The following is an 11,340-nucleotide window of genomic DNA, read 5'->3' as shown; positions in this document are numbered from 1 at the left end:
AAAATTCGAGATATTTAAAACACAAATGCCAAGTTCAATTGGCTTTTTATTCAAAAAAAACCTAGAGGTATTAAAAATTATTTGAATTTAACTTAATAAATGTTTTGAACTCAGGAAACTATCAATATAGTACAGATATGTTTATATGTAACCCATTAAGAATCTTTGCCTATTAGTTTTCTATATCAGGAATAGATTACTTTAGCTGTATTTGGCAAAATCTTTTTTGGAATATTGGGTCCTCAATGCTCTTCAACTTTATTTGGCCTTTTAAATTTTTTGTATTAGAATATTGTTTATATTTTAGCCATAGCTCAGTATATGTCAGTACGTAAGGTATAGTCTCCTTGTGTCCACTGCATTTTGTGTGGATCAATCTTCAGTGTTATGAATTGTTGTTTATCTGTTTTTCTTGGTTTATCGGTGTTTTCTGTCTTTCTTCGACAGGGGGGTTTGAATACCCTTGTTATCTTTTTACTTTCGAAGATATTATGAAGCTATTTTTCTTGTTTTCGAGACGGGAAGCATTGCAACTTTAATAATCTTTGGAGGTTGACGATACTATGCTTATATCATATTTATTTCTTGTATCTTTTTTTTTAATTACAGCTAGATTATAATTCTTTACAGTTACGTATTAAAACCGTCAGTAGGCCCATGATTGAAAATACAAATAAAAAAAGCCTCCCTTCTCTTCTCTTGCCGTTTAAAGTTTCTGGCTAGTAAAAGTGTTATGCTCTTTTTATTTCAAAACTTTTAATTAATAACCCTATCATCTTTATTAGAACATTAATGTGTATTTATGCTATTGCTAGACTTTATAAGCCACTAAACTCTCCATACGCAGAAAGCGGTACAAATACAAGAATTATAAGCGTAGAAAATATAGTAATTAGTAGAAATGACCAAAACAAAAGACGATCAACCACTAAGGCAACTTGTTTCCATTCTGAAACGATGTCTTCCTCGACATCATTGTCGTCACTTTTAGACACCAAATATTTCATATATTTCAAAATTTCAGATGTTGTTTTGTGAAGAATAGTATCTTTATTTTCAGACGAAGATCCTGGTTCAGATAAATTAAAACTTTTTCGGACATCAGAAAAATAGTCCAGACTATTACCTGTCATAGGTGTATTGTCAGATAATTCATGATCGCTTAATGTTTCATTTGAACCGTGGACAACCTCCTTTGTGGCGATATCGCGGAATAATTTGGTACTTGTTTCTACATCTCGGTCCTCGATCTGGTGTCTCAGTGATGCTTTTTGTTTTTTTATCTGAACCTCACGCTTAAATGACTTTATTCCAGTAATGCAATTACAACGCACTATTTTTGCAAGAATTCCCAAAACTATTATTCTAACCCATTTCGGTACTCTTTTCTGTTGCGGAGAGCAGTGATGTAATTTCATTACTAACACAGTCAGAATTACTGCAACCGACGCTAATGCCATTGACATGGTTAAGTATATACCTAAAAGATACAAAAATTAAAATTTAATATTCATTACCGTTTTGCATTCATATTGTTGTCAAGTTAGTTTTTATGGAATAAATGGAAAAGGTTGTATTCTATAATGTTTGCTTAAGTGATTAACATTAAATTATGAAATTTGTAACCGTTTTCACATGATATGTTTAGATAAAAAAAAACTCTCTTTTTCTGTTCATTTACAAAGGAGTCATTTGAATTTTGGATACAGGGAATATTATAGTGTATATTTATGTTTTGTCTAACTCACCAATCAATGGAACGAATTCCGACGTAGGTGGCATACTCTCTGCAACCAGTAACATAAACACCGAGTATGATAACAAAACAGTGATACTTAGAGTGATTTTCTCTCCGGCATCTGGTGGCAGACAAAATGTCAAAACACTTAAAACATTCAACCAGAAACATGGGAAAATAATGTTTAGAATATAATATAAAATTCTCCTCCTAATCAGAAACTCCACGGTTACATCCGGATACAGATCATCGCCAATAGGATATTTGATTTCATTCCGGATGATTTTGTTTTCTGTTAATATCCACTCTCCGTTTGTTGTATATGTATGTAGTTCTACGGTATCTGTAAGAGCCACTAAGTCCACTTGTCGTTTTGGATATGACCAGGAACCAAATTTCAATTTGCAGATCTGTCTGTCGAATGGGAAAAATGTAATGTCGACTTTACATGAACTTCTTAATCTAACCGGAGGTGACCAAAATACCCAGCCATCACTATGGACCATTGCATTAATAGGCATAAAACCATTAGTATAGTCATCGGCACTAAAACAAATAAAGCATTGTTTACTTTTTGTATCATAACAGATAATTAAATCATAGACCATATTCTTTTAATCTAATTAAAACCTTTTTTGAACTATTAAAAACAAAATTCTGACTAGCTATACATCATTCTATTCAATGGCAGACACTTGGCAGGAAACTGACTGTACCAAGTCAGGAATATGACAGTTGGTTTTCACTCGTTCCGTTGGTTGATAAAGTTTGATTTTGTCAGTTTTCATGGACTTCCCCTTTTTAAATTTACCTTGGAGTTCGGCATTTTTGTTACACTTTTTCAAGTATAACATTTTACATAAAAAACATGCACATACTTATTGTAAAGGATAACCTGACCACATCTGACTTACTTGTTATACAAGACAATATCTGGTAACCATAGTTTACTGGCTGGAATACGTAAGACCTTCAGGTTATTATAGTTAGATTCGTTCCATCTCATTCTGTCATCTTTCCAGCGCTGAAATTATAGCTTCGATTTTTCAGAATTTGAATAAAAAGTAGAATAAAGAAAGTTTTAGTAAAACAAATCACAAAAATCTTGATACGGAACAAAGTTGAAAACTATTCCTTAGCACTAATTAATTCGTTACTAGCTCCGAAAGTTCCCAAATTTCCTCCCACACTGATTTACAAAAATGAGGGCCACTATCTACATTGAACAGAATTTTATTATGTCATGTTTATGCCCGTTTCATACAAAGCTGACACAATGACCCTCGATCAGCTAGATCAAGATAATAGCATTCAGACAAAATCCACTCTCTGCAGTAAAATGAAGATAGCACTTTATAAATTTGTTGGGTCAGAAGCACGTTTACCTTCGCAAGGAACGCTTAGAGCAAAAAAGATGGCACGGATGTATAGATACTTGAATACTAAACTAGCTATGTGACAAAAAAAGACATATAAAAAGAATAGCCAAATCCACTTAAAGTCAACTTTCCTGAGGGAGTTGGAACCGTAGTTTCTTAATATTTTATAAAATTATCAACTGAAATTTGACACAGGTTAAAAGTCATGTCAGTGCCAAAACCCTGACTGCTGAAATAAATAGAGAGTGCAATATCCGTTCGAGCAAAGGTTTCAAATTGTTACTTTATTACAATTTATAAAGGTAAAAAAACGTCTGTGAAGGTTGGTGCTTGTAGAGTAGACCACAGCCGATGCGTTTTCAGTACAAGGGTTAACATATTACACCATATATGCTTGAGTGTTTAAATAGAAACATCATCAAGTAAAACCTAAGGTATTCGAAGTGAGAATTTCGATATTTCATCGAAGTAATTTATTTTGCGTTCAAAATTCTATGGGATATTTTTTTTGGTCTTGTACAGGCACAAAAGAGGTATCATTCTCAAAATTCTGCATCACCATCTTGCTCGGAAACACTGTTTTGTGAGTTTTTTTGTTCTTTATGTTCTTGTTGGTTTGTATGTCTGTTTTAACAAATGAGTTGTCTATTCGTCTCCACTTAATGGAAACTGGAATTCTTTTCCTAATTAATTGAAGCAAATGTAGGTAAAACTTTTTTTTTATATATTTCCCAATGATTTAACGTAAGGAAAGAAATGAACTCAAATGATTTACAGATTTTGTTATTGGTTTTGTGGAAAATATTTTACATTTATTGGCATCTGATAGTATTATACTATTCATGAGTTTAATCAAGCCGAAAACTGCATAAATACGCCAACTCTACAATTTGCGGGTCAAGGTAAGAACTGAATTACAACATACTATGGTGTTAACTATTCTTATATATCTTATGCTGTTAACATAACCAGATTATTTTGATAATGTGTGTTAATTTGACTATTTTCTTTTTCGGCGATTGTTCCAATTTTCCTTTTTTGATTTTGAGCATTTATATTTTTAGTGTCTCCGGACATGTTCCCTACTAATTAGGCGGCACGGTATATGAATTCAACCACAGTGGCGCTATAGTGTTTAAATTGTAAAATGATTTGAAAGGATTGTGTACTTCGTGGAGAATTTTTTATCAGAAGCTGCTTGTTTGCAAAGATATTTATATGTTTAACTTGAAAATGTAAAAAATAAATACGGAAAGAAAGTACCATCTTCTAATTTTTTTCGTAGTGTTCTAATCAAACTTATCCTCATAATTCTTATGCCGACGATCATTTAGTGACTGAATTGATCTGTCAGATCAAAAATTTATTTAATCTTTCATTCAATTCAAGAGATGATATTTGTAGAAAAGGTTTATTCAGAAAGTGATTGCTTCTGTCAATCTGTAAGTCACTATCTATTGTAACAGACAGATATCAGGAAATATGACAAATTCCTTGGCCTCCGTCTCTGATTAATTTTCACATAGATATGCTGTACCTATTTTGTAAGAAAAAATAAAATTGTTCTACGCTGAGCTTTGTACGATATGGATATTTTGAAGGTACGTCTTAATACCTCTAAACATACGAGGTATGAAAATGTACTCATCAAAGATACCAGGCTTATAATTGTGTACGCCAGACGCACGGTTCGTCTACAAAAGACTTATCAGTGACGCTCGAATAAAAAAAGATGAAAGGCCAAATAAAGAACTAAGTTGAAGAGCATTGAGGACCTAACATTCCGAAAGGTTTTGCCAAATATAGCTTATATATTAAATTCCTGGGATAGAAAAAAATTATGATAAAATAAAGAATGGCTACGGGGAATATGTCAAAGAGCAAAATCAGCCCAAGCCCACTAAGGGGTCTTCAACACATATAGAAAATCCCGCACCCAGAAGCGGGCTTCAGCTGGCCAATATACTTGAAATCTTTTCTTGTAAAGTTTTAAAAAGAGAATCGTGGTTTGGTTGACCATTATAGAATATCTTTGTCATATACGAGCATGAATATGTTACAATCTGTTCCTCGTTTGTGACCTCAACGAGAGACTTATCGGATTTTTACTTGCCATGAGTAACACAATGAGTGCCAATATACATCTCTACCATAAACCGAAACAGATTCGGAAACCGAAACCAATGATAGATTGTTAGTTGTAAATGTTAATGTTTATAAGTTGTAATGAACTCAGGCAATTTTAAAAATTATTTTTAAAAATATTAAATATAATTTAACTTAAAACATCAATTCTCGTAAAAAAAAATTACCAAAAAAAATGGTGAACATTAATTCAAACTCTGCTGAATACTCGTGTACAAGTAATATGCAAATTAACATGTCAATTTAATTTTATTTGTGATGTTCATTAGTGATGAAACATGTTTCGTCGAAGGGGCGGATGTGCACATACTACTACAATTAGAGTAACATCGTTTCGACTGTTACTATATAGAGAACCTATGATTTTATGAATCTTAATTCGTTTATTGGAATATTTCACAAAATCTTGCTCGAATCTTTTCGTTGACAAGTTTGCTTTGATTGCGGATTATTGGACCTTGATTGCGTTTCTTTCTTGAAACAAATGGAGTAACAATGCCTGTTAACATCATTCGAGGGCAGTTGACTCTATCAGGGAACTTTTAAAAAAATCGAAAAGTAAAAATGACAGAACAGATTTGCTTTATCCAAGATGATGAAATAAAGTATCAAAACATATTTTTAGATTTTGAAATAATGTTCTTCATTGAGAATTAAATCAAAACTCACAGCATTGCAAACACTTTCATATTCAACGGCATATTGTCTTCATCACAAAACAAAATTGTCGACTAAGAACTATAAATTGAATATAACTTGCCTTTACTACTTCACTGGAACCGAAATATTTTGTGTGTTATAAAATTCCATTATTGTTTTTAAACAAACATTACAATATTTTATAAATAAACTGATTAACAAGTTTTGCCTTTCTCAAAATATTGGACATGAAGTGAAAGCTTTTTGCGAGATGCGGGCATTCGTACGCAGCAAAACATGAAACACCCAAGTAGAAATGACTAAGAAATAATATACAAAAATTCCAAAAAGCAAGATGAACGATGTCCGTAATAAACAGGCTGATGATGAAAAGCTGTGTGGTGTGTTTTGGTATGTTGGCAATTACTTACTAAGACAGTTTCTCGTATTCTTTATTCTACACAATTACATTTTGATGATGAGAGTGTATAATACTCCTGTTACATGTTGACGAGTTATCTTAAATAGTTTTAAAACTGTTTTCAATTAAGGCTACTGTAGTTAACCGATGTTCAAATACCGTAAATCGATTAAGATGAGACAAATTCAGGTAACAAACAAAACACTGAGGTTATTTAAGACGGACAACAGTCTACAGGATACCACTCTTCAAGATACCACTTTTCATTATGTTTTTATGGGAAAGTGCCCATAACAGAACATAGAGTATAAATAGCACCAACCTCAAGGAAAAGCAAACAAAGTGAGACAAGAAAATATAAAACATATAACTAACTGATCATCAAATTTGTTTTCCGAACGCACAAACACTTTTGAGTTGTCCTCGTTATATTCTGATTAGAGTAATAATCACTGAAATAAAAAAGTTTACTGCAATTTGTGTTTGTTTTGATACATTAACTGATGAGAATTTGCCTCATTCTATGCACTTAATGTGGTTTCGGCTTCAGTCTCGGTTTCGACTTCGGTTTCTGTTTTGACTCAAATTTTGCCTTATCTAGAAGATGTCTATTAAAAGGAAATGATCGGCTTTCCCTTCCAGAGCACGTGAATTAGTCCCCTCTTTTTTGTTGGGGTTCGGGTTGTTCAATCTTTTGTTGGGGTTCGGGTTGTTCAATCTTTTGTTTTGCTTGTAGTGTTTTGTGGACTACTGCTTGTCTGTTCGTCTTTTTTCTATTTTCATCATGTTGTCTGTCTTATTTCTACTTATGGCTTTTCATTTCCCCTTTGATATCTTTTCTCCATTTTGGGGTACATATTTAGGTAAATATCATAAAGCTTCCTTATATGGAAAATAAAGCAAACTAGAATAAGCTCACTACTTGATAAAACTGAACAGAAAATATTATTATATAATGATGTCGTATTGACAACTTTGATTTTTTCCCGGAATTCCAATAACAAAGTATTCTCATAAGTCTTATGTAATACACCAAGTCGGTATAAACACTTGTTTTATTTATTTCATCACTAGCAAAGAAATTAACTACTGTAGAAATTATTACATTCCAACATTTTAACCTGATAAAGGAAAATCCAGAAAAGCGCTTAGTACGCGTGTACAATTTAAACAGTGATATTTTTTAACACCAGGTCGATGCCGCTGCTGGTCGACTGTAAGTTCCAAGGGATATTATATACCAAGCATTTAGTGCTTCGACACTGACATGATCTATCCTTAAACTTCGTTGAAAAATTTAGATATGATTCTAAAAGTAAGTAACCGACTGCCCTAGGCAAAATTGACCTTTGGCGGTTTTATCTATTCTTTTTATGTCCATTTTGTTCAGGATATCTCATAAATTATCTATGCATCTATGGCTTCCAAAGGTTTGGTTTTGAGCATTCTTGATGAAGGTTAATCAAGAAAAGCCCTTTGGACGCACTAAATTTATAGAGTGTTGATTGATAATTTACTATATATTAAATACTGTCTAAGCCTACATACTATTAATCAGTAAGACCCTAAAAGACTTTGACTTACATGTTCTAGCCAGGCATTTGTTACAAACACTTGATTAACCTCTTCCTGTAAAACAAACCAGTAATAAAATATGATAATGGAATTACAATAATTTATCACTACAAATAGAGTCTGAAATGGCATTTTTAAAATATTTTTTTATGAGGAAACGGGATTTAAAAAAAGAGGAGAAGGCAATAAGTGGACAATAAACAAGAAGCTGTCAGATTGACAGCAAACCGGGTTTTCCTACATGAAAATGATATTTAAAATTTGGACCCCCAAACAGGATCAAGTAAAAAAAATAAATGAATTTTTGTAGGGTTCAGAAATGGAAGGCCAAAAATCAATCTTGACCACCTATTTATCGTAAGTGACATAATATTGGAATTTAAGAGAGTATATAAGAACACACACATTTGTTCAGCAGGGGTGGGTAGGCAGAAATCATGAATATGAAAATAAGAAGATGTGGTATGATTGTCAATGAGACAACTCTCCACAAGAGACCAAATGACACAGAAATTAACAACTATAGGTCACCGTACGGCCTTCAACAATGAGTAAAACCCATACCGCATAGTCAACTATAAAAGGCCCTGAAATGACAAATGTAAAACAGTTCAAACGAGAAAACTAACGGCCTGATTTATGTACAAAATGATGAAAAACAAATATGATACAGCAACAAACGACAACCACTGAATTACAGGCTCCTGACTTAAGACAGGCACATACAGAATGTGGCGGGGTTAAACTTGTTTGAAGGCGCCAACCCTCCCCTAACCTGAGACAGTGGTGTAGCAGTACAGCATAAGAACAAACTATAAAAATCAGTTGAAAAGGGTTTAACTCATCAGATAGATACAAAGCAGACATACATCTAACAAAAACACAGAGTGGACGTGACAGGGTACTTATACATCCCCACAACAAAAATACACTAGGTACAGATATGAGAGTACTCGCAGTTACTGACAGCTACTTCAAAGCCAATAATAACTAATAAAAAAATCATGCATCTAAGCCTAAAATATCAATCAGTACACATCCAACATCCAATAGATTTAGTCTAAAGACGTCATTAAAAGTCAGAAAAAACATGATCTTGTGCAATGCCAAGATACAGGTATCGACAGATTGTAGAACCATAAATGTACATATGTATATAAAAGTAATATTTAGTTTGATTTTAATTTACTGATAACAAAATCAATATTAATACCAATATAAACAATATTCAAAGATCTAATTATAGTGTTGAATTGGTAACCTTTTAGAACCGGATCGTATCTAAATTTCCGGGCTCGGTAAACAACATCTCCGTAAAAATTAGGATGTGCTTTCCCGTTTGAAATAATGTAAACAATTTGTTTTATGAGATTATAACCTTATTTAATATGAAACAATAGAATCTTGTGGCATGTGGTAACTTCAATAACTGTCCAGAAACCCAAACTTAAACGGTTGTTGTCTTGTTTCTTCAAAGTATCACAAGATTTTCATCTAAGCCTTTTCAAGTTATCGCATGGGCGACGTTCTAAGTATCACTTTACGCTACTTAAAGGTCTATAACTCATCAACTATAAAAGCTAAAATCGTCAAATTCTTTTAGTCACAGAAAACAACATATCTAAATTTGATATTAAAAATCTTGTTATTGCACGGACACTGTTTGGCAGCCGCCCGCCCGCCGTACATCACCAAATTAATAACCGATATTTTCCTTTGGAAATCTGGTTAAAAATCATGAGACGAAGAAAAGCCGGCAATACCACGGTAAAAACCGAAAAGACAAATATAAGTCCACAAAACTTTAAAAGTAGTGTTATGATTTAGAACTAGTCAATTATACTCGTTCCAATTTAATGCATGTAAAGTATTTTAACTTACCATTTTACTTACAGCTAATGTTTACAACCATGATATTTCAGAATATATTTTTAACAACTACATTTTCAAAAGCAGACTACCGTGAATGTACACCTACTGATGGCTTTACTACCTTCATGGTTACTCGAAAATTGGTTTTATTTAACAAGTTCCTAGAAAGATATCTGTTAAATGCAATTACAATATAATATGATTAGAGTTTGGAAAATACTTCAATATAAACGTAACATTGGGAATCATCTAGTTTTAATATACATTTCGAAAATAAATACTTGGCTTTACATATGAATAAGTGGAGACTTGGGATATACGTCAATGAGACAGCAGCCCAACGACAAACATTTACTGAAGAAAAATAGAGGGCAACATACATTCTTCTACAAAAGACGGGTTACTATACATTCATTATTTTTACCGGATATGAAGAATAGTTTTGAACAGATATATCATTTTTAAGCGTGGTATTTGCGAAGACAGTTTTGTATTCCTTATTTTTACGATGTGTTAAGTATAATTAGAATGATATTTTCATTCCGAATAACACACACCATCAGTCAGAAAAATATAATTCTAATAATCTGCTCTACTAAGTTAAATGTTCTAATCCTTGCGTATTTAAGAGTAATGTATACTCACCATATCCATGATTTGTATGAGTGAGAATCCAAACTTGACAACAACACTGTGTGATGCATTTATTACTGGTCTCACACTATTGTCGTACTTGTTCCCATTAAAAAGTTCTTCCACTAGTCTTTGTTCGTCTGGTAAAACCACTGCTAAAATTTGCAATGATTGTAAAATAAAACAGTAAACGAAAAGTAAAACTGTTGGCATTTCCATTATCAATCTTATAAGAAAACTTAAATTGGTTAATCGAAAAACAACAACAAAAAACTAAATATTTTAACCACTTTGATAAACTGTTATTTTATGCCATTCGAGTGGTCATGTTTTTCTCACAGCTGGTAATTATCACATAAATCCCTAAAGACGGAATGTTATAATCATTAATATTTATCAATTGCAGCTGTCGTCTTTGACATTATAAGTTCGACGACACTTCTGTCATACTTCTAATACCGTTTGCTACTATCGAAGATTTACCCAACAACACTACAGTATTCACTCTAATTTCACAAAACAGAATATGCCTTTGTCAAATCAACAATATTATACAACTGCCAAGTCTGTCCAAATAAGTTGATGAAATCGTAAACAAACCTTAACTTTCATGGAAAACACATTGATTATTCATACTCAGTGACAAAATATTTTATTGACAACATATATACGGATCTCCTCTTTAATATTTATCATTATATTTGTGCATTAACATTACTAGGTTAGTGCTTCCATGGCGAAGTAATGCAAGGTTTTACACATGTAAGTATGAATAAACAGCTACAGACATATGCTTTATTATTTCTACTTCATTTAGTACAAACTCATCCTTTATGGTTTCACTATTTTGAAGCAATAACTTTCAACAAAAGGATAGTGGTTGATTTATTGTTGCTGTGTGATTTTATTTGAATAGAAGATATAAAATTATAAACACT

At 32.4% G+C, this 11,340-nt stretch overlaps 1 protein-coding gene across 1 annotated transcript; it reads right to left on the bottom strand.

The window, feature by feature from the left end:
• Positions 1 to 308: 308 nt before the first annotated feature.
• Positions 309 to 10,621, bottom strand: LOC127733378 (neuronal acetylcholine receptor subunit alpha-3-like). Its single transcript, XM_052242749.1, has 5 exons — positions 10,415 to 10,621; positions 7,907 to 7,951; positions 2,653 to 2,762; positions 1,749 to 2,284; positions 309 to 1,480 (listed from the first exon to the last, which is right to left on the bottom strand). The coding sequence occupies exons 1-5, from the start codon at positions 10,619 to 10,621 to the stop codon at positions 819 to 821; spliced, it is 1,560 nt and encodes a 519-aa protein (XP_052098709.1). The 3' UTR covers positions 309 to 818.
• Positions 10,622 to 11,340: the final 719 nt, after the last annotated feature.

This window comes from Mytilus californianus, unplaced genomic scaffold (genome assembly GCF_021869535.1).
Source record: "Mytilus californianus isolate M0D057914Y unplaced genomic scaffold, xbMytCali1.0.p SCAF_3, whole genome shotgun sequence".
Classification (NCBI taxonomy): Eukaryota; Metazoa; Mollusca; class Bivalvia; order Mytilida; family Mytilidae; genus Mytilus; species Mytilus californianus.
Note: the sequence above shows the minus strand (reverse complement) of the source record. Positions and strands in the feature narration are given on the sequence as shown.